The 24,601-nt window shown below is 49.2% G+C and overlaps 1 protein-coding gene across 1 annotated transcript in view; it reads right to left on the reverse strand.

Moving 5' to 3' along the window:
• PPP1R16B (protein phosphatase 1 regulatory subunit 16B) overlaps positions 1-24,601 on the reverse strand; it is an 86,038-nt gene that overhangs the window by 13,829 nt on the left and 47,608 nt on the right. Inside the window, exon 3 of the mRNA XM_054573757.1 lies at positions 1,816-1,886. Within this exon, the coding sequence (XP_054429732.1) occupies positions 1,816-1,886 (71 nt within the window). The remainder of the gene's footprint in view (positions 1-1,815; positions 1,887-24,601) is intronic.

A 24,601-nucleotide genomic window follows, 5' to 3' on the forward strand; every position in this document is an offset into this window, starting at 1 on the left:
AGTGACAATAACAATGGCACCAGTAACGGACAGCCCCGGCAACAGCAGTAATAATAACATGCCACCTCATCCATCAGAAGAGCTGATGCTTCCTGAGGAGTTACTAGGGCCGTGCACCTTGCTAACCCTTGGCCCTGCCTTGCCTCGTTTCATCCTTGGAACAACATTTCAAGGGCTCGAGAGCCACGCTTGCTGCTGACTACCAGACTGGGCATTGCAGATGCACAGAACATTCCATCACGGAGCTGCACAGTGCTGTGCCTGAGCCTCAGTTTCCTGAGCTGTAACATGGGGTAATATTTCAGAGGGTGGTTGTAAGAATCAGCCCACACTTCACATAAGCGCAGTGCCTTTACAGAAGATGAACATGTAACAGATTTTAATAATATCTAGTATTTATCCAGTATCAGAAGATGCTCGCAGGGTTTTTATGTGAATTAATTTAATCCTCCTAACAACCCAGTGAGATAGGGAGTTATGATTCCTCTTCTACAGATGAGGAAAGTGAGGCACAGAGAGCTTCAGCAACTTGCCCAAGGTCACACAGCTGGAATTTGTGGACACCTGAAGGGACAGGAGAAGAGGCCGAGAGGACAGACACACAAGGAGCCAGTGAGCTGAAGGCTGAAATTGGGGACTTGCCCTTGGGGCCTATGGGCTGGGCAGTGACCAAGTACCTCTTCACCCCTTCCTGCCCTCTTGGGAGATGGAGTGGTTCTCACTGACCCAGGCTTCCAGCAGCCTGGCCTCCCACCTGCTCAGACACCTGGGCCGGGGCACAGAAGGGCTTCTGTGCGTTCATTCATTGGGTCAGCGTGCACATATCGAGCACCTACTGCATGCCTGCATGGGGAAAGATGCTGGGATATACCAATGAGCAAGAGACATGGGCCCTGCCCTTGTGCGGCTCAGAGTCTGGACGGGAGGACCAATATCAGACGATCACACTAATGGCTAAAATGACAAATAAAAGGGGTGCCCAGGAGAAAAGGACATGTGTGTAACAGCATAGCTCTCGGTTCTTGTTGCTGACTCTGGATAACCAGTGCACATGGGAGAGTGTGGTAGGGATCAGCAGTGTGTGCAAGGAACCAAAAAGCCGTTTGGCTGGAGCTCAGGGAACCAGGAAGCACGGAGGGCCCGTCAGGGGCCAGGCCTCACAGGGCCTAGTGGGAAGACACCAGAGCGCTTTGAGTAACACCAGAAGATTTTTGGCTTGAGCATTCCTGTGGTCGCTGCATGGAGAAGGAATCATGGCAGAGCCACCTAAGTGCTGGGGACCAGTTAGGAGGCCAATGCAGCATCCAGGCAAGAGGGGACAGCGAGCCAGGGGGGTCGAACCCATCCCACTTCCCTAGAAAAGGTTATCTGTTGTGATAGCACGTGGCTCATGGCTTGAGTTCATGACTGTGTGACCTTAAATGGCTCCCGTAACCCTTCTGCCAATCACCTTTGTCAGCAGGATGGATGGATGCCGTGGTGGGTGCGAACAAATGTGCTTCGTAAACTGTCAAGCTCCAAACAAACTTGCTTTGTTTGCCAAACCCCCTGCTGGGCGGCGAGGAGGCAGTGGACAAAGGCTCCCTGTCCTCAGAGGCTGTGTGTACGCCGTGTGAGCGTGCACGGGGGCTCTGTGGGTGTGTTTGTAACAGACACACACGTCTCCGAAGCAAACAAGAGCCTTTCAGATGGGGCAGCTGTGGCTCCCCTTCCCTCCACCCTCCCTGAGGGTTCTGGACAGGAAAAAGCAGGAAGATGGGGTACCTGCCCAGGTGGGGAGCATGGAGCCAGGGACTCCGGTCTGCCCGGCCTTACCTGGTGTAGGGCTGTGAGTCCATCCTCGTTGCACAAGTCAGGGCTGACCTTATTCTTCAGAAAGTAGCGTACTGCAACAGAGCGGATAGGAGTGAGCAGCTCGTCACACAACAGGTGCGCAGGTATGCCGGGTGGGGGGTCCAGGTAAGACCCACGCTCCCCAGGTCCTGACACTAAGGATGTCATGTGTTCATACTGCTTGGGGCCATTACACACGGACATAGGCCCATCACCGACTGCTAGAGCCCTTCTATGGCTCCCCATTGCTCTAGGAGCAAAGTCAAAACCCTTGCTGTGGGTTTATCCCTGCTTGCTGGCCCCGATCTTGCGTAATTCCAGTGGGCACCACTCACACCGTGGTCTGTAAGACTGGCACGCCTGGAGCAGGGCAGTGCACAGCCTGCTCAGCTGTGCACAGTGCTCCTACCTACCTATATACCTCTCCAGTCTCATTTCTTAAGCTCCAAACACCTTTTCCACAGTGGTCTTTTGTCAGCTACAGGATTGCCACACTTCCTCTGGCCTCTGAGCTTTTGCTTAGCCTGTTCCCACTGTCTGGAAGACTCAATCATCAATTGATTCACCCACCCATCTACCATCCACCCATCCACCCTCATCCATGCACCCATTTTTAGCACATGTGGCACCCATGCACTCACACACCCACACAGCTGCCTTGCTCCTCACGCTTTTGTTCTCAGCTCAGATTCCGCAGGTAGGGCACTCCCCCCGGTTAGGTAGACCCACCACTCCTGTGAGTCTCAGCAATAGCCTTATCACAACTGCAATCACATACCTGTTTGGGTAATTATGGGCTTTGGTTCTGTCTGCCATAGGACACTAAGCCCCAAGAGGGCAGGGTAGGGACAGTAGGTACTGCCCTTTCCTGAAGGCCTGGCACACAGCAAGTCCTCAACAACCCTTTTGGAACCCTGACCTAATCAGCTGCCCCCTCGCTCAGCCCAAGGACACAGTCTCTCCCTCTCTGAGCCAAGCAAGCCACCCTCTGGTGCTGACCCCAGATGGCTCATGTCTGTGGTGAGCAGTGCGGCCTGTGGGTCCCTCCTGCAGAGCCATGGGTGCCCTGGTAGCTGGTCCCAGCCTAAGCGCCATGAGAGATTATGGCAAAACCACTGATCACCAAGGCCCAGCCTGTCCGTGGGCCCATGAGGGTGCCCTGAGCCCGGCCGTGGCCTAGAGGGAGCAGGGGTGGCCGTTATGTTCCTATCCAGGAAGGTTCTATTCACATGAAGCAAGGATTCAAATCCCATGGGGCTGGGTGGTAGACCAGGTTCCCTGTCTGTACAGGAGACACTCTTTGAGGCAGAAATTAAGCTTCAGCTACCAAAAGCAGCCTGTGTGCACAGTAATTATTGGGGTGTCCTCCATGCTGTGTGGGAGACCAAGATATGTAATTACTCCAACGCCAGGCCGTTATTTTCAGCCCAAGAGGTGGAACAACTCACTCTATCTCTAAGGGGCCCTTACTACTCATGAGCCAAGGTCCCCACAGTGATACTACTTCTGCTCTGGCTCGGAGCCTGCCTCTGGACACAGCTTCCTGGAGCAAAGACCCCACCCCCCAGGCCACAACCAGGCTCTCCTGCCTCTGGGGTTTAGCAAGAACAACGATTCTTCTTTCAACAGTGTCTTCTCACTGAGCACTTCCTATGTACCCAGGTCAACGCAGAGCCTCTCTCTGCCATGGACTCTCGCCTGTAATTATTCCCCAACTGGAGAAGAGGAGACAGAGGGTCAGGAAAGTGTAGCTCATAGTCACACGTGGCCAAGGGGAGGAAATCAAACCCTCTGATTTCAAAACCCAGGCTGATGAGCACAGAGTGGCTCCACTCTGCCCGAGGCCACAAATAGGAGCAAGAATCGCTGGCGCCCCGCTGAGTGGCCAGACCTGTGCTGAGAGCTGGCGCAGGGACGGAGGTGACCGGAGAATGCATAGCAATTTCCCCTTCTTCTTAAGCATCAGAGGCCTTCGGGTCTCAGGCTAAGCCTCTACTTGCAGATAGAAGGGTTCAGAGAGCCAGAAACAAGGAAGAAGAAACCTTGCCTTGGGAGGGACAGGGCACAGTCAGAACTTTCAGGGCCATTTTAAGTATGAACCTGCTCCCTGCCTAAAACCCTCTCGTGGCTCCATGTTGCTCTTAGAATGAAGTTCAGAATCCTCCAGTGGCCATCATGGGGGTCGTCAATCTATGGCCCATGGGCCAAACCTGGCAGGCAGCCTGTTCTTGTAAATTAAGTTTTACTGGAACTCGTCTGCACGCATCCATTTACATGTTACCTATGACTGCTATCGCCCCCCAACAGCAGGGCTGCGTAGCTACAGTAGAGACCTGGGACCCACGTGGCCTAAAATATTTACTACTTGGCTCTTACAGACCAGGTTCGCAGACCCTGGTCTTCTAGGTCCTGCACAGCTCAGCCCTGCCTAAAGGGCTGCCACCCTGCAGAACTCCGGGGGAATGATGCCATTGTCGTGTGAACGGCTGGCTCTGGAGCTGTGCGTGCCCAGCCTGCTCAGCCATGCCCAGCAGTCCTGTCTCCCTGCCCCTCCGGGCTCACCTCTTGCTCTCTGAGCACCTTACACAGTGGAGAAAGCTGGCTTGCTAGGGTCTCAGGGGTCGACTGAGTCTCAGGGAGCACCAAGAGAGGGCATGCTCTCCCCTCTAGCCAGACTCAGTGACCACTTCGTCTACACTCAGGTCTGCTCCCTGCCCCCAAGTTTGTCCACCAGTTTGCCAGAGTGACCCATCTGTCCCCTGACCCCGCACACTTGTTTAGCTGTGGCTTCAGGCAAGTTCCTCCTCCTCCCTGTGCCTCGGTGTCCTCATCTGTAAAATGGGGTCACAACAGCGCCTCCTTTGTGGGGTTGCTATGAGGATTAGGGAAAACAACACCTGAGAGCTACTCCTCTCATTTCTTCTAGAAATAAACATAAAACACAACCACTGAGCTCCTGCCTGGTCCTGCTGTGCGCTGGGAGCTGGGAATATAACCACTGACATCTTGCATTTCTCAAGAGCTCTGCACGTGATCATAAAAGACAGATGCCATCTCTCTCCAGGGGGCTCTGAGCAGCTGCTGATTCGAGGACCGCAGGGAGGCCACAGTTAAGGTCTCCATGCAGGCAAGACCGCACGGTGATGGCAAAGACGTGGCTGCCGCCCTCCCCCTGTGTATTCCCGCTCCTGGTGCCAACCCCACCGCTCTGCCCACACCTCCCTGGCAATCTGGCTGGAATCCGGGCCAGGCAGGGCCATCTGCTCCCCTCTATCTCCAGCTGTAGCGAGTGAGCCTGAACAGGCCCATCTCGGCAGGAAGCTGATGGTGGCTGCCTTATTGGGCAGAAATCACCACTGACAACCTTGTGTTTTCTTTGCTACCCGACCCACTCTGCCCCCAGAGCAGACTTACCGACCTGGAGCTGGTCAGCGCAACCACAGGTGCGGTTCCTGCCCCCGCCTTGGGACACAGGGAACTGGGGACAGCCAGACAGAGGTGTCTGCCCCTGAAGGTGGACCTTGGGCAACCGGCATCTGCCGGGGCACTCGGGCGCTGAGTGGCTGTCACCTGTCCACGTGACCTACACAGTCGTGTCTGTGGGATACCCAGTCACCAAGATCTCCTCCCCCCTCCCATCTCGCTTCCCTTCCCATCCAGCTCCCAGCAATGTGGCCTCCAACGCACTGCAAGTCCCTGCCCCTGCTCACCTCCCACCTCGTCCCATCATCCCACCTCTCTCCCCAGTTACTCACTGATTCAGTTACGATGGCTTCTTTCATTTCCCAAAACAAAACAAGAACTGAGCTCCCCAAGGCCTTCTCTCTCTCTCCTCTCTCTCTCTCTCTCACACACACACACATTTTCTTCCCATTCTTAAGCCAACAATTTTCTCTTCATCCTTCAGATTCCAGCCAAAATGTCACCTCCTCTAAGAGGCCTTCCAGGATCACCTCAATCTTAATCAAGTCACCCCAGTTATTTTATCCCAAAGTACCCTGCATTTCTGCATTTTTGCATCATAGCACTGACTACCATAATTTGAAATGACAGGGTGATTACTTAGTAGTATATAAGAATTATATAGGTGTTTAGTTTTGGGGGTCTCCACAAGGGCAGGGACATGTCCATCTCATTGACTGCTGTCGCCAGTGCCTGCCATGAATCCCAGTCCATAGCAGAGATGCAAACAAACAAACAAACAAACAAACCCTATTGTGGTAAGGGCACCTGAAATTTACTCTTAGCAAATTTCTAGTACTCAATAATCATTATTATTAACTAACAGTCATCACACTGTACCTTAGATCTCTATACTTACTCATCCTGCATATTCACAACTTTGTACCCTTTGACCAACATCTCAAAAAAAGTAACTGTATGAGGCAAAGGATGTGTTCATTAGTCTGACTGTACAAATCATTTCGCTATGTATACAAACATCATGCTGTACAGCTTAAATATCTACATCTTATTAAAAAATAAACATTTGAAAACATTTTTAAAGAAGTATCTATTGTGTGAATGAACAAAGGAAGGAAGAGATAAAGGGAAGAATGGTCCATGGCCCACAGGGCCACTTGCTCCTGGGGCCATGGGACAGTGGGGACATGTCCTCCTCTTGGGGACATGTGTGTAGACCTGCGGATATGGGGCACTACAAAGAGTGTGGCTCAAGGACTGAAAAGCAACTAGAATGGATTTTGCACAGAAATGAAGTAGCAAAGAGCCCTCCCTGAGCCTTCCCTGTCCATGCAACCGGACCGGGCAGCTGACCGAGGGAGCCCTTCCGCCCCACTCCCAGGCCCTGCCGTGTTCCTCCTGCCCAGGGTCCTGGTCCTCACTTCCGCTGCCCTGTGTCCTCATTGTCCTTTCCACTGCCCAGCACTAACTGTGTGCCAGGCACAGTGTTAAGCGTTTTACATCCGTCAAATCCATTAGTCCTCCTGCTCTAGTTATGAGGGTTAATGACTTGCTATTATTAATTAACTGCCTGCTCTTCTTGTCCCAATTGAGGAAAAACGGAGGCTCATGTTTGACCATGTGAATGTCTTGTCCAGGGGTGAGTGGCTGAGAATGGCAAAGCTGGGATTCAAACCCAGGCCTGGCTGCCTCCAAAGGCTGACCACTTGACCAATGTGTTAATATCGTGCCAAACAATTTTAGCAAAGGAAGGAACGTGGGCAGCAAAGCGAAGTGCAGGATGAGATGCAAATGTCAGTGTGAAGAGAGCCACATAGGCGGCAAAAAACTAAAAGAAAGATCAAGAACATCACCCACAGTTCAGTGTTCTAGAACATGACAGGATCACAAAGACAACAATCGTTAATGGTCATTGCAACAACCTTGCCGGTGTCGTTTGTAGATGGGGATGCTGAGGTCAACACTCAGCCTGAGGTCCTATCGCAACTGAGAGGCAGCTCCGGGGCTGCCTCCAGAGCCTGAGCTCCGACGCTTCTTTGTGCGTCTTCCTGCTGCCTCTCCATTCTAATCAGATTGCATCCCACCCCAGATTCCAAGAACTCCGGTGGCCTGCCGCCAGCTGCCACACCCACCCACCAGGCTCCGCCTCCTCCGAGGAAAAGCCTGACCCCATTTCCTTCCCTTCCTCAGGCCCCAGGTCTGCGTTGCACAGCGTTTCATGGGGTCCAGCACCTGCAGCCTGGTCAGACCAGCTCTCTAGCCGTCCTTCGTGTGCTCTCCGGTTTCAGGAGGCCCAGCCTGCTGCTTGGACAATACCAGAAGGACCAACGCTCTCAAAACCTGCCCCTTTAGTCTCCTCTCAAGTCAAGGTTGTCCTGAGTCCTCAAATGCACTGCACTTCAAAATCACCCCACTGGGCAATTTCAAATTTTCCACCCACCACTGCTCCTCCCTGGAACAGAAATAGTCAGAAATAGCTGCTTCCAGGGAAGCTTAGCTGCCTGGGGCTGGGGGTGGGAACTCAGTCAAGTCTAATGGTGGCTTCTGCAGTGGCTGGTGCAGGCCAAGCAGTTCATCCCAGGATCCCAGGCGATGACTCACCCGTGGTGGAGGGTAGGCAAGGAAGACCTCAGCTTCCCTCAAAGTCACATGCCCAGACCAGGGAGATGGGCCTTGCTCCTCCCCAGAGTGCCTCTCCAGGGCCCATTCGAGAAGAAGAGGGGTCAGAGCCTAACGAGTGTTAGCAAAGACGTGGGGACACTGGAACCCTCATGCACTGCTGGTGGGAATGTAAAGTGGCACAGCTGCTTTGGAAAACAGTCTGGTGGTTCCTACAAAAATAACTGTGGAAGACCGTATGTATTATCCAGCAACTCCATTCCTAGGTATATACCCAAAAAGGACGAACACATATGCCCACACAAAAACTTGTAAATGTTAATAGCAGCATTATTCATAATATCCCCAAAGTGGAAACAAGCCAAATGTCCACCAATGAATGAATGAATCAACAAAATGTGTTATATTCATACAGTGGAATATTATTCAGCCATGAAAAGGAATGAAGCACAGGCTACAATATAAATGAACCTTAAAAACATTATGCCAATGGGGGAAAAATGGGGACAACAGCAACTGAACAACAATAAAAAAAATTTTTTTAAACATTATGCTAAGTGAAAGAAGCCACACATAAAAGGTCACATATTGTATGATTTCATTGATATGAAATGTCAAGAATAGATAAATCCATAAAGATAGAAAGTAGATTAGTGGTTGTCAAGAGCTGAGGGGAGGGGAATGGGAGAAACTGATAGTGTGTATAGGGTTTCCTTTGGGATTGACAAAAATTTTCTGGAATTAGATAGTAGTAATGGTTATACAACGCTGGGACTACACTGAAGACCACAAATTGTACTCTTTAAAAGGGTGAATTCTTTGATATGTGAATTGTATCTTAAGTTTAAAAGAAGAGGCAGGGGCTCCAAGATGAGCCTTGAGCACCTTGCTGGGAACTCATTCTTCTGCCAGCTTGGAAGTCTGTAAGGTCCGTGCAGCATCCATCTCATTCATTACTGTACACACAGTGCACAGGAAGTAGCCAGTACACAGTAGGTGCTCAATTGCTACTTAATGGAAGAGGAGGGAAGGAGGAAGACCACTGGCCACTTGGTCCCTTCGGGACCCTACATGATCTGGCCTCTGTTCCCCTGTCCTGCCATTATCCCTCTTAATCACCATGGACACTTTCGGGACTACCCATGTGTCACCTTCTCTCTTGTATCTCCAAATCTTGTTACATGCTGTCCTCTCTGCCTGTCCTTCTCTGCCTTCACTTCACTTGATTAATTCTTACCTAGCCTCTAGGACTTAGGTTAAATGTTATTCCCTCAGAGAAGCCTCCCCCAACACACCCAAGCTGGGCCAGGCACCCTCGTGCACATTCTGTTCCCTCCCTGAGATCATTCAACCCTGTACTGTGGTTGTGTCCCCACACTGTGGTTGTGTATGGATTTGTCTGTGTCTTTACTAGGCTGTAGGCTCTGGAGGGGTGGGAGACTTTTCAGCTACTGTGACATAGTTCAGGTTCCTGGTCAATAGCTGATGACTATATGAGCAAGTAGAGCCTGCCAGGCCTCCACCCAAGCCTGAGGACTGGCCAGGGCAACCTTTCTCAGGCTGTTCTAAGCTCTGTCCTCTGGCCAGCAGTGGTCCCAGACTGGGCCACTGACTTTCCCATCTCAGAGAGAATCTTCATCCCTTGCCTTATACACAGAAGCCAGTTTCCTTCTTACCATCTCCAATACCCTCAGGACGTGAGGATGAGATGGCCAAGGGAACACCAGGCATGTGGCTATAATCTTCTCCTCTCTGGAACTTCCACGCCCACGACACGTGGCTGTGCTGAAACAGGAGTCATTGACAGAGACTCACATCAGCTACCCAGATGCCTCTGCATTGTGTAGCTTAAATCTAGTATTAGGTACGTGCAGGAAAAGTGATTGCAGACCCTTTAGAATGCAAGCTCTCTATGGGCAAATCTTGTCTGTGTTCTTATTTAGGGAATCCAGCACTGAGAGTTAGAGCTCAACAGATATTTACTGAAAGAATGAACAAATAAAATAATTTTTCTCCTAAGAAAACAAAAATAAACATACCAGGGACATATAATAAAATAGGTATGAGATCTACATGAGAAAAATTACAAAACTCTGAGGGATGACATCATAGAAAAGTTTAAAAATGGAGGGATATTCCACGTTCATGGATAAGAAGACTCAACATTGTCAAGATGTCAGTTCTTCCCGACTTGAGGTATAGATCCCATGCAATCCCAATCAAAATCTCAGCAAGTTATTTTGTGAATATTGACAAACTGATGCTAAGGTTTCTATGAAGAGGTGAAAGACCCAGAATAGCCGACACAAAATTGAAGGAAAAGAACAAAGTCAGAGCACTGATGTTACCTGACTTCAAGACTTACTATCAAGTTACAGTCCTCAAGCCAGTGTGATATTGGCGAAAAAATAGACACATAGATCAATGGAACAGAATGGAGACCCCAGAAATAAACCTGCATAAATAAATATAGTCAACTCTCATCCATTGCCGGTAGGAATGCAAATGTTACAGCCACTTTTGGTGGCTCCTTACAAAACTAAACATAATTTTTTTATCATATAATCCAGCAACTGTACTCCTTGGTATTTAATCAAAGGAATTGAAAATTGTGTTCACACAAAAACCTGCACATGGATGTTTATAGCAGCTTTATTCATAATCATCAAAACCTGGAAGTAACCAAGATGTCCTTCAGTAGGTGAATGGAAGAACCATGGCACATCCAGACGATGAAATGCTATTCAATGCTAAAAAGAAAGGAGCTCTAAAGCTATGAAGAGACATGGGAGAAACTTAAATGCACATTAAGTGAAGGAAGCCAATGTGAAAAGACTACACAATGCATGATTCCAACTCTATGATATTCTGGAAAAGATACAGCTATGGAGACAGTAAATCACTGGTTGCCAAGAGTTGGGGAGGAGGGAACCAATGAATAGGTGGAGCACAGAGAATTTTAGGGCAGGGAAAATGCTCTGTATGATACCCTAATGATGGATCCATATCATCATACATTTGTCCAAGCCTATAGAATGTACAACACCAAGTGAACTGCAGTGTAAACTATGGACTTTGGGTGATTATGATGTGTCAACGTAGGTGGATAACTAGTAACAAATATCCCACTCTAGTGGGGGTTGTTGAAAACGGGGCAGGCTGTGCATATGGGAGACAAGGGGCTGTAGAGAAAACCTCAGTATCTTCCCTCAATTTTACTGTGAACCTACAGCTGTTCTGGAAAAAATAAAATCTAAACAAATACCCAAACAGAAAGAAACCAGGGAAGCCTATGTACAAAGGAAGCTTCAGATAGCCTTCCAGAGAACGGTGCAGTCTTCCCGAAACATGGGCATGATGAGGAGTCACTTCCTAATGTGGGAGCAAACACTGACGCACTCAATTTTCTCAAGGGGAGGGAGAACTGCATTTAACTTATCTAATGTGGAGAAGATGTGAGTCTGTCAGGTTTCTCCACCAAAGCTGCAAAGACAGTGTCTGTGTGCACTTCGCCCTCTCCCTCTGCTCCCCTCCCATTCTGTCAGGCTACCCCCACCAGGGGTGTCTTGCCTCTTCCCCCTCACCCTGCCCCCGGCACCCCCGCTTTGACCAGCAGCACTTTATCTCAGGGTCTGAAGGCAACGGTGCTGTTTGTCCAGAAATATGGCCCTCGAACGTCACCATTCCTTTTTGAATACTTCAGACCTCAGCTCTGCCAGGTCCCTGTTCTCCGCTAATTCTGCTTCCAGAATTCTCCCAGCCCTGTCCCTGCAGCTTCTGCAGGGACCCAGGAACCTGATCTCCCTTCTGCCCCACGGAGCCTGGCCGCCTGGGAACTCTCCCAGGTATCCGCGCTTATCCCCGTTCTTCTCTCCCCCCAAGCGCCCTGCACCCCTCTTCCCCAATTCCTGTGTTCCCCTAACCCCGTCTGTCTCACTTCATTTCTCTCGTTCTTTTTTTTTTTTTTTTTTTTTAAATAGCCCAGTTAGTTCAGGTCTTTGGGCGAACAACAGATAAAAATATTCCCAGCCCTCCAGGTAGGAGCCACATACACATCAACATGAAAATGGCTTCACAGCCATCGTCGCCATAGCTAACATCCACTGAGTGTTCTCCAAGTGTCGCGTCTCATCCCAAGTAACCCCCACAACAACCCTGTGACTTAGCTGCGATTACCAACCCATTCCACAGGGAACTTCTACAGTGGACTCAAGCTCGCTTAGCTACTAAGTGCTGAGACTCAGTTCTAGTCAGGCGGATTCTGGGCACAACCAGTATTTTAGGCATGATTAGTGACAAGAGATTCTCGCTCTAGTATAGCCAAGAATAAAATCTATTCTTATCACTATTTAAGCAGAGAAAACAAGTTGCCTGCAGGGTGGAAAATTCCTCCAGCTCTCACCTGCCCACTCTAAACTTCCCGTCTTGTTCCCCTGGTCCCGCTCTGCTGTTTCATAACCACCTCCCTCTCTCCCTTGCCTATCTGCCTAGTTCTCAATCTTCTCCGAAGACGCTGTGACTTGCTTCTCTCCCTCAACACTGTGCTACCTGGGACGAGGCAAATCCCACTCAGGGCTCTGCTTATCTAACCAAGGAAGTCAAACAAGATCTGTGAAAATTTTAAAGGTAATTATCCAAGAAATTGAAATCAGGATTTCTATCTTCTCTATCAATGGAAAAGGTAAGAGCAGATAAGCATAGAATTCATTAAAGTCACAAAATTTTAAAAAATAACAGAAACACCAATGTTGCAAAGCATGAAGTAAGATGACCAAAAACCAAACCTCTACTATAACAAAACATAACATCATGTATCCTCTCCTATAAGGCAGTAAAACTTTGGTTGCCAAAAGGCAAAAAAATTCAATTGTGTGCTGCTTACAAGAGATATATCCCAACAAAATAACAAGAGAGACAAAAAACAAAGGAATGCTCAGATAAAAAACAGGCAAATGCAAACACACGTGCGCATGCGCACACACACACAAACGAAGGTGGCAACATTATTAATAAGATGCAGAATGGAATTCAGGGAAGAAAGAGGAGATAATCAACATTAAGTTGATTTTTTAAAGATACTTCAAAATGAAATCATAAACAGAAAGCAGAGCTGTGGATACTTGGGGCTAGCAGTAAGCCCTTACCGGTCAGGAAATCTTACAAATTGCATCATCAGTAAAGCAAAATTCAGGAAAACAAAAAATGTCAGTATATAAGTCAGAACCACAAGTTTTCCTAGTAATATTTAGCTCGTGTACAATAAAAAAACAAGATCAGAGGGGAGACAAAGATTTATGGATAAGGATGTTCACAGCAGCATAGTTTATATACATTGTTTATCATCAAGGAATGCCAGAAGCAGGCCAAATGTCTAAACAATGGGGGACTGATTAGGGAAATGATGGAACATTCAAATAATGGAACATTCTGCAGATGGTATCTGAGGGGTTGTTAATGACACGGGGAAATGCTTGCTAGATAATGTAGAATGGAAAAAACAAGAGATCAAAACTATACGTTCAATGCACTCTCAACTGGAAAGAAAACATTCATTCCACACATACACACACTTTTCATTGGAAAAAATTAAGATATTAATTGTGGTTATCAGTGATTTTTATTTTATAGTTGCCAGAATTTTCCAAACATTTAAAAGTACGCATGTATTACTTTTAGAATCGCAATTCGCCAACTTCACTAAAAAACAAAAACCCTCCGCAGAATGGTAGTTCACACCCAAGAGGGTGAAAACTGTATGTCTGCTGAGATCCTAGTCAGAAGCGAGTGCTCAAGCCAGCTGAAACCACAAAGGAAATGCTGAGGCTGTGACTTCTATGATGGGCAGGTGGTTAAAAAACAGCAATAACCCCTTTGTTTGTATCGTGTAAGGGCTGGCAAACTATACAGTCCAATGGCCAAGTCTTGCAATTTTGAACTGCTTCCAAGGATGGTGTCTCTATATATTTTTTAATGGTTGGGGGAAGAAATCAGAAGAGAGTTAACATTTTATCCTGGCCAGGTGGCTCAGTTGGTTGGAGCATTGTCCCAAACACCAAAAGGTTAAGGGTTTGATTCCTGGTCATTTCTATCCCCAGTTGGGGTGCATATGGAAGGCAACCAATCCATGTTTCTCTCTTGCATTGATGCTTCTCTCTCTCAAATCAAAATCAATAAACACATCCTCAGGTGAGGATTAGAAAAAATAAAAGCATAATATTTCATGACACCTGAAAATTATATGAAAGCCAACTACCAGTGTCCATAAATGGAGTTTAATTGGAACACACACTCATTTGTTCCCATATTGCTCGTGGCTGCTTTCCTGTCATTACAGAGGCTGTATGGCCCCTACGGCCTACAGTTATTTCTTATCTGGCCCTTTATAGCAGCAGCTTGCGGATTCTGGCGCAGCACTTAGTGGCTAACAAAATATGTTAGAATCCACCATCATTTCACCCTCACAAAAAAAGTCTAAAGGTCTCAGGTAGCAGAGGAAGCAATACATGTATGTTCAAGGTGGACACTGAGGTTGTGGCCAGTAGGGGCAGGAGCAGATCAGACTCAATTTCTTCACCTGCTGAAGAAATTGAAGGGGACACACCCCCATCCCGAGAGCCTGCTATGCCTCCCTTTTCTCACCACCGTCCCCCGTCCCCCATCCCCACCCCAACTCAGCCACCTCTCCTTCCAAAAGCAGTCACATTTCCTGTCAAGAGCTCAACCTTCTGCAACCTGAATAGTGGAGGCTACAGCTGCACATAGGATGGTATTTTTATCTAGCTCCTGTTTCCTGTTTATTGGCTGGGGGGTAGTATTTGCTGGTATTTGGTTTTGTGATTTCTGATACAGACACGGCTTCCTTGTTGCATTAGAACAGAGACAATAATCTCAAAGCGTAGGTTGTCTGCCACCAGGTCACCTTCCCCAGGGCCCCTGTCCTTTGCAGCCTCCCCTCCTGCTGAACCACTTTGTGTGACATCAAGATACCCATGTTCTGCCTGCTCAGAAACAGAAACCACGGAGGCTGGGTGGGCAGAGAGGAAACGGAGCATTTCTTCTGCACGAAATGGAAAAATCCACTGGCTGGGCTGGGAGGGGGAGCAAGTTGCAGGCTTTGCAGAGCTTCTGGAACCCACTGTTCTTAGCAGGGCCTGGCTGGGAGGGACCAAGGAAGCTGCTGGGGACAGAGTTCAGTACAGGACTTGGGAGTCCTTTGCTGGAAACGTCCCCAGCCCTGGGACCTGAGCATCATCTGCCGAGGCTCCCAGCAATAGATGAAAATACACTGTCCTTAACCCTCTTGTCCCCAGGACTCAGCCCGATGTGGGAACAAGAGCAGTTACATCAGCGTCTAACAAGCCGGTGACAGAAAGAGCTCACATTTATGGAGCACTTAACTGCATGCCTAGCACTATGCAGGAATGTCTCAGACTCCCCACAACAGCCCGGAACGACAGGAGGGAGGCAGCCTCTTTGATAGCTCCTACTTTACAAATGGAGATAATGAGGCATGGCGAGTTTGATTAACTTGCCCCAATCTATGCTGGTAAGAGGCTCCAGTAACCCCGCAGCTGCACTCCACGCTTGCTCCGCCACGATGATTTCCATGCACGTCTCAGAGCTGAACCGGAGCCCAGGTGTGAGAGCCAAGGATCCACAGCCTGGAGACTTCCTGTGTCCTGTTCCACCAGCATGCCCAGTGCCAGGCTCTGAGCCAGCGGGATGAGAGGGCTACTCTGACCTTTGCTACAAACATTCCCATCCTGGAGAGAGGCCACCAAAACATACCACTGGGGGACAGGCAATCGACATGGCACCTGGCACGAAAACACAGGTGTGATGGCTAAGAATTCAGACCCCACTATTTCCCAGTGATCTGATCTCATCCCCTCTATCTGAGCCTCAGTTTCCCTTATCTGTAAAAGAGGAGTTAAAACTCCTAAGACTATCTGAGGTAGAGGATAAAAAGCCTCCCCACCACTCCAGTCAGCTGAATTTCCATTAACCAGAGAAATTCTTCGCTGAATCCTACAGCTGACTAAGGGTTTCTGTTTCCACCCACAGTGCTACAGACACATCCGTTATCACCCGGGTCTCTTTCTTGTTCTAGGGGCATTGCCTGGGCTTCTGCGTTGCGTGAGGATGGGACCAGGTCTTGAGGTACCCCCCTGAGTTAAGTGTCCCCCTGACCTGGCTGGAGAGAGGTGAGGGGGAATTGCAATCCCCTGTCCCCAGGAGCCACCTAGAGTTTTCTAAATCACAGACCTGAACGTGCTCCTCTCCTGCTCAAAAGCCTCTCGTGGCTCCCCATTGCCTTCACACTGTTCACAAGCTCACTCAGTGGTCCTCACAGTGTGGGCCCAGCAACAAACAGCAGCGTAACCTGGGAGCTGGTTGGAAACGCAAGTCCTATGGCTCTGCCCTGGACCTATTGAATTGGGAAGTCCGGGGCAGGGCCCAGGAATCTGCAGTTTAACAAGCTCTCCCGGTGATTCTGATGCTCGAGCCTCTACTTCCCTCACCATTCCTTCCTGAGTCTCCTGTGCACCCAACTTCTCCCTCTCCTTTCCCTCCTCCACAAGTACTTGCTAGGCACCAACTCCGGACCCAGTGTGGGCACGCAGCAGTGAACAAGACAGACACCGGCTCTGCCCTCCTAGAGCTTGCAATCTGCCCTCCCCCTCGGTCTGAAATATCCTTCCCTTGTTTCCAGCAGCGAAATCGCTGCCCAGCCCTCACACCCAGGCAGGAGACATCCCATAGACACAAGTTGAACATTAAAGGGGCAAATGGATAGATGACTGAATGCACCACCTCAGTGAAGTCTCCCTTGACCCTGAATTAAATTGCTGTCAGCAGGCAGTGGGTGCCTCACCAGAGCACCTGTCACCCTTCACAGTGGCCTTGAGCCCTGTGGGGCCCTGGAGGCCTTGAAATGTGCATAATCTGGCCTGAGATGTGCTGTGAGTGTACTTTGAAGATTTAGCACCAAAAAAATAAATAAATAACAAAAATGGTTCAATTTTCTATACAAATGACATGTTGCAAGGATATGTTGGGTTAAAGAAAATAGATTATACCAGTTAATTTCACCTGTTTCTTTTCTACTTTAATACAGCTACTACAAAAGTTTGAATTAAGTATGTGGTTTACATTATATTTCTACTGATCAACGCTGAGCTAGTTTGTAAATATTTAGTCACATGACTGGACACAGCTGTGAGCTCTGTGAGGGCATTTCAATCCATCTCCTTCCTTCCTTCCTTCCTCCCTCCCTTCCTTCCTTCCTCCCTTCCTCCCTTCCTCCCTTCCTTTCTTCCTTCCTTTCCTTCTTCCTGAATGTCTTCCCCTCTCCTCTCTCTTTCCCACAAACATTTACCGGATATCTGCTCTCATACACCGCCCCCACCCCCATGGGGCTTGGCCCAGTGTAGGTGTCAATACTGTTTGCTGAATGAACAAACCAACACTCGGAATGCAGGCTGACCCACAGGTGACCGGAGGCCGTTTCCCTCCCATTTAATCCCCCATACCTGTTTGTGTGGGTGTAGCTTTCCCATTTCATTTCAAAAGGAGCCAAATTCCAAAGATGTCCTTATGTAACTCAGGCCTGGGGTCAGTTTTCCTCATGCACACGGGGCTCAGGTGCACACAGGTCCTAGGGCCAGGACTCTGTGCAGGACAGCCTGTTCTCGATGCTCCAGGAAGCTGTCCAGAGCGTGGATCTGGACTTGGAGCTTTAGAGCCAAGTTCTCCAGTGAGGGGAGGGCACCAGGCCAAGCCTTGCGCTGTCCCCGCCTCAATCCCCCACGGACTCAGAGGGTGAGGGCGCACGTGGGTGAGACTCAGGCTTCCAAGCATGCGGGGCCTGGGTGAGGGTCACTGTGGGTATTGCAGGGCTGTGTCCTGGAATATCAGACTCAGCTGCTCCTGGTTGCATCCTCCCCAACCCAGCCCTTCAGTGTGAGAGGCTGCAAGACACTGGGACGAGCCACAGTATCTTGGATGAGCTGCCCCTTGGAGCTAGGAAGGCAGCAAGAAGGCTGGTACGGTGTGTGGCCTTTCTGATCCCAGGCCCATTCAAAGCTAACACAAGGTTGTGTCCTCTATACCACCTCCCATCAGCAGTATCCCTTATCCCTGTCCACTGATTTCACACCCTTCCCAAATTAGCACTGAACCCCTGGAGGCTTTCCCTGCCCCAGGGCCCTTGCTTATGCTGTTATTTCTGCCTGGAATGTTCTCCTCTAGCCCAGCCTCCTCCATCTTTCTGCATGCCTGGCTCCTTCTCATCCTTCAGGTCTCCTCAGGTCACCTTCTCAGAGAGAACTTCCCTGAATACAACATAGACCTTTTGTCCTCTATCAAAGCACCCTGATTGCTCCTTCTTAGCAAGGGATTTGGGGGTAGGGGTGAGGAAGCAAGCTCTCACTTTTACCTTAAAGACTCTTTTTTTTTCCCCAAATCCTCACCCAAGGGCTTCCCCCCCCCACACACACATTACTTTTAGATAAGGGGAAAGGGAGAGAGACATCGATTGGTTGCCTTCTCATATGCGTCCCAACTAGGGCATGCACCCTGACCTGCATCCTGGGTATGTGCCCTGACCAGAACTGAACCTGCAACCTTTTTGTCTACGGGATGACACTCCAACCAACTGACCCACACCAGCCAGGGCTGCCTTAAAGGATCTTATCGTCCCCTTTAATATACTCCATGGGCCAGAACACTATTTTTTAGGCAATCACACCACATACTTCAAATATCCTCACTTATAAGTTGAAGGAAAGAAGCCTCACACACACAAGAAGTCATGCTGTGTGTGATTTCCTAGAACAAGCAAAACTAATTGCATACTTCACACCCACTAGGGTGGCTATAATCAAAAAGCAGACAATAACAGGTGTTGGTGAGGATGTGGAGAAATTAGAACCCTCATACATTGAAAAATGGCACAGCTCCTGCAGAAAACAGTCTGGCAGTTCCCCAAAAAGTTACACACAGAATTACCATATGACCCAGCAGTTCCACTCCTAGGTATATCCCCAAAATAATTGGAAACAGGAGCTCAAACAAATATATGTACACTCGTCTTCATAACACTATAACAGCACGATGCACAACAGCTAAAAAATAGCCAAAGGGTGGAAACAATCCCAGTGTGCACATACGTTTGATCATAAAAAGGAAGGAAGTACTGATCTGTGGAAAACAGGGAGGAACCTTGAAAACATTACGCTAAGTGAAAGAAGCCAGAGTCAAAATATTACATGTTATAGGACTCTATTTACATAAAATGCCAAAAATAGGTAAGCCCATAGAGACAAAAAGCAGATTTGTGGTTGCCAGGGGCTGGAGGAAAGAGTGACAGCTAATGGGTACAGGGTTTCCTTTTAGGGTGATAAAAATCTTGTGGAACTAGACAGAGATGGCGGTTGTACCTAATGCCACCAACTTGTGTATTTTAAAGTGGTTAGTTTTATGTTAAGTGAATTTCACCTCAAAAAAAAAAAACAGAAAACAAAATACTCTAACCCTGTAGTGGTTAAAAAAAACAAGCACCAGAACAGTTCTTGCCTGGGAGGTCACAGAGGGCTGACTGGAAAGGGGCATGAGGGAACTTTCTAGAATGATGGTAATGTTCGACCCGCACTGTCCAATAGAAATATAAGGTGGGCCACATATGTAATTTTAAATTTTCTGGTAGCAAAATTAAAAAAGAAACAGGTGAAATTTTAATAATATATCTTATTTAACCTACTATATCCAAAATATCATCAGTTCAACATGTCATCAATACTTTTAAATTCTATATCTTGACGGTGGCAGTGGTCACATAAATCTACACCTGTGATAAAAATAAAATTGCTTAGCGTTAAATACACACACACACACACACACACACACAAGTGCATGAAAACAGGTAGCATCTCACTAGGGGTTGGTGAATTACTTCGTCAATTTCCTGGTTGTGAAATTATTGTATATTATAGTTTCATCACTGGGGTATACTGGGCTCAGAATAGATGGTATCCATTATTTTTTAATCTACTTTTTATTAGAGCTAAAAAAATTTTAATTTTTTTAATTTTAATTTTTAAATTATGTCAAAATAAAAAGGTATGAACTTCACTCACTGGGGCAGGGCCTCAGACGCCTGAGAAGGGGTGCGGATGGGCGGCCATATATACAGGCTGTGCCAGGCGGACATCCTGGGCTGAGCCTAACCCCACCCGCTCTTGCCTTGGTGGGGGTCACAGGGCTGCACAGGAAGAAGGTAACCACTCACATGGTTAAGACCATGTCCTGAGGAAACACCACAGGGACCCGGCCCAGTCAGGGGCTCAGCACGACCCCAAGGCTCGAACATTAGGGCTGAACACCAACTAAATAAGGATAGGAGATAGCTAACATGTTTTGGAACCTTCCTCTGTGCTTAAAAAAAGGCCTCATTTAGTCCTCAGTACAACCCTTTCAAGTAGGTGTTTTATATTTATTTAACCAAAAGAGAAACTGAGGCACAAAAAAGGTTGAGTGATTTGCCCAAGGTCACCTGGTAAGCAGTGGAGCCGGGACCTGAGCCCAGAGGTCTCGCTCCAGAGCCTCGGGTCTGACCCATGCACTCCCTGAGCCCGGGGCTGGACCGCACAGGAAGCTGGTCCTCTGTGCCTGGTGGATCTTTAACCGTCTCCACCCCCGGGACCACTCCCCGTTGTCCCCGTCAGCACCTAGTTGAATTTTGAGCATTAACATGCTGACGAGGCCAGAGGAGCCATGAGCACAGTGCCCTCTGACCACCACGGCAGGGGGTGAGCCTTAGGGTGAGCCCCAGCCGGTATGTACGTGGGGGTATGTCCCTCTCAGACCAGCCTTGTCCTCTTTCAAGTCCCTGTGAAAAACAGCAGTTTCTCCAACAGCTGATGAACATGTTGATCAACAAAAGGTAGTATATCCATTCAATGACTATTATCCTAACATAAAATACAGCCTACATGGATGAACTTGAACATATTATAGTAAGCAAATGAAGTCAAATGCAAAAGGCCACATATTATATGATTCTATTTACATGAAATGTCCGGAATAGGCTAATCCATACAGACAGGAAGCAGATTTGTGTTTCCCAGAGTCGGGGCAGGGAAGAAACTGGGGAATGACTGCTAATGGGTATTGGGGTTCCTTTGGGGGTGATGAAAATGCGCTGGCACTAGACAGAGGTGATGGTTACACAACATCATGAAGGTACAAAATGCCACTGAACTGTATACTTTAAAATGGTTGATTTTATGGTATGTGAATTTCACTTCAATTTTTTAAAACCCCAGTAGTTTCCAGACTGCAGGATGATTTAACTGCGTAACTTAGGCCCTGATTCCTGACAAACCCAGGTCAGGAGGTCCACCCCTGCCCCAGGCTGCCCCCTGCATGCCGAGCTGTGCCCTCTCTGGGAAAAGAACATGCTTTGCCTCCCACCCTAGATGTCCACAGAGTGAGGGGCAGCAAGCAGCTGTGCCAGGCTCTGCCCGAGAAGCTAGACGCATCAGGAGTAGTGGCGAAACACTGCCAGCACCTGTGGGACATTTGCTAAGTGCAAAGTGCTTTGCACGTCACACTGTTTCATCCTCAGCAGCCCTGGGATACATCCTGCAGAACCCGCAGTTTGCAGAAGAGAGAAAGAGGCTCAGAGAGATCAAGTTCACTGCTGAAGCTCACCTAGCAAGGAAGAGGCAGAACCCGCAGGCACTCCTCTTCCTGCTGCCAACAGAGGCCAGCACAGCCAGATCTGGGAGTTCCTCTGTTCCCAGGGGCCCGCAGCCTGTGTGACCACTCTCCCTCCAAAACCACGAGCAGGACTCAAAACACTCCACTCCCCAGGCTTTCGATACATAAGTGATATGTGCTTCCTTCAAAACAGGGCCCGGCTCTGCAGGGCTGACTGAAGATTGCACCAGAAGTGAGGAGACTGGAGATAAGAATCCAGACACCGCATTTTAGCTGTGTGAACTTTGGGCAAGTGGCAATCTCTCTGAGCCTCAGTGTCCTCAACTGTGAAGTCAAGCCCCCGTCGAGGGCTTCGGTACAGGGTGATGCACACAAAAGATGCAACAATGTGCAGGGCGTGAGGGAGGTGCCCTAGAGAAGCCGGAGGCCTGTGTCATGGCTCCCAGCTGGGACAGGGCAGGGCACAGGCTGAGGAACTCAGGGAGGCAGAGTGTGCTGCGGTGAGCCCTCGGCTTCCCCTCCTTCCTACCTCCTCACGCCCCAGGTCCTAGGGCCGTCTCATCCTTGCCATGTTCGAGCCACGTGTTTCCTGGGGTTTCGACAAGGGTAGGGCTTGTCTCACGCTCCAAATCAGAACCTCAGGCCATCCTGAAATCCAGCCTGGCTAAGGGGACAGAGCCCGAGGGACAGATAGCCCTGTGGGACAGGGGCTGAGGCCACCATCAGGATTTCAGGCCAACCCAGCCCATTTAATGGTGTTTTCCCAGCCAGAAGGAGGCCATGCTAATTAAACAGAATGTGCCTGTCTGCAAACTGATTTCTGCAGCTCCAAGTCTGAGAGGGGCCAGCAGCTCCCAAAGTAGGTCAGAGCTTCTTATCTTCTTCATCTCAGAGTTAGGCTCGATGCTGCTCCATCTAGGTCCACCCCCACCCCACCCCGATGCCAGGGTTTGGGTCACTGACCAAGGTCTTTCCCTTCCACTGCCCAGCCTGCCCCAGTAAGCATTGCACTCCTCTCTGAAGACACTGGTCCCCCGGCTATCCCAGGTAAGAGGTCCAGGTGAGCCTGAAGTCACACCTGGTGGGGGCGGCAAGTGAGGATACATGGCCACACATCGTAGCCTGGTTCAGGGTCAAGGCCTCTGGAGCTGGGGCCTTCATCATTGAGAAAAGAAGGAACCAGCCCAAAACAAGGTCCAAATAGAAGGCCAAAGTGACACCTTGGGAGCTAAAGATTCCCAGCTGGAAGGCCCAGGCTGAGGGCAGAGCTCAGACCATGAAAGCCGTCATCAGCCATGGCCCAGATGTATGCTGGAGATACCCTAGCAGTAGTAAGTTTCTGCTTAGTGGGGGTTTGCTGTGAGCCAGGAAATATGCCCATGCACCCTACATTCATTTCCTTATTTAAACCTGGCAGTCAGTGCCCCCATCTTACAGATGGTGAAACTCAAGGCTCACAGGGACGAAGTGGCTCGCCCAAGTCCACAGCAGAGCCAGGGTTCAGCCCCAAGCCTGGCTGACCCTGAGTCCTTGCTCTCCTCCCTTTGCTAATCCACCTCTTGACTCACGGGGAAATCGCACAGTGCACCCTCAGTGGCCAACGGACACCAGAGCCTTGGATTCTGACAGACTTCAAAGCGAGCGGACGCGGTGAGCTCTGTGGAGACACTCACGTGGTCACATTGCAGGAGCACCCAAGGCCCGTGGGGCTGCGGTGAGGGCGCGTCCAAAGAGAACAACAGAAGGAGGAGTCAGGCCCCCCAGGAGGGCTGAGAGGGCTCTTGAATAGAAGGAAAGCAGCTGAAGCTGGAGGGCAATCTGAGGCCCCCCGGGGGCAAGCGTGCATTTCGCTGAGGGGGATTTGCCAGCTGAGGATACAGTCTGGCTCTCTGTGGACAATCGGGGGACTTTAAGAGGCTGTAGGTGGCAGAGGTGAGAACAAGAGCTAGAGCTGCGAGAGAAGCTGGAGAGTGGGGAAGGGAAACCTGAGGTGTGTAATGGGGCGCTCTGATCAGGGGCTGCTGTTACAATCCTCTCCTCTGTCTCCCCATGAAACCGTCAGTGCGCTCTGCCTGTCATCCCACTGAAAAAGCACAATGGCAAAAAAACAAACAAACCGGGAACAATGAGAGCCGAGTGCCCCTGGCGCTGCTCAGGGGCCATAGCCCACCCGGCCCGGAAGGTGGGCGTGGGGGGTCCCTGGAGGGCTTTTCAGCTGGTGAGGTCCTGTGATCCCTCCCCTCTGTCATGCACGCAGGCTGACCTCTGATTGCTGCTAAAGGGGGCAATTAGGGCACAAGCCAGAATGTTTGAGTGCAGTTCCCAGGTCTGCCACTAACCAGCTGTGTGGCTTTGGGCAAGTTACTTTACCTCTCTGTGCCTCTGTTTCTACAATGGCAGAAGTGAGGTAATAACAGTACCTCTCACTGTATTGTTGTGAGGGTTCAATGGGGGAATATTTAGGAATTACTTTAGGTTTCTGAAACACAGCAAGTGCTATTTTTTCCTCCCCAATTTTTCATTTTTTAAAAAAGATTTTATTTATCTATTTTTAGAGAGAGGAGAAGGGAGGGAGAGAGGGATAGGAACATCTACGTGAGAGAGAAACATCAATCGGGTTGCCTCTCTTACATACCCTGACGGGAGACGGAACCCACAACCCAGGCATGTGCCCTGACCGGGAATTGAACCAGCAACCTTTTGCTTTGTGGGACAATGCTCAACCAACTGAGCCGCTTCAGTCATGGCCCCAACTTTTCATTTTTAAATAGCTTCATTGAGGTATAATTCATATCTCACATAACCCACCTATTCAAAAGGCACGAATCAATGAGCGTTTTTAAAAACTGTTTCTACAGAGTTGTACAGCCATCACCACAATTAATCTTAGGACATTTTGTCACCCCCCCCCCCGCAAATAACCCCCATATGCATTTGCAGCCACCTCCCTTTCCCTACTCCCACCCCAAGTCCTAGGTAACCACTAATTTACTTTCTTTCTCTA

This window comes from Pteronotus mesoamericanus, unplaced genomic scaffold (genome assembly GCF_021234165.1).
Source record: "Pteronotus mesoamericanus isolate MK-2021 breed Mesoamerican mustached bat unplaced genomic scaffold, CSHL_Meso_final contig_25, whole genome shotgun sequence".
Classification (NCBI taxonomy): domain Eukaryota; kingdom Metazoa; phylum Chordata; class Mammalia; order Chiroptera; family Mormoopidae; genus Pteronotus; species Pteronotus mesoamericanus.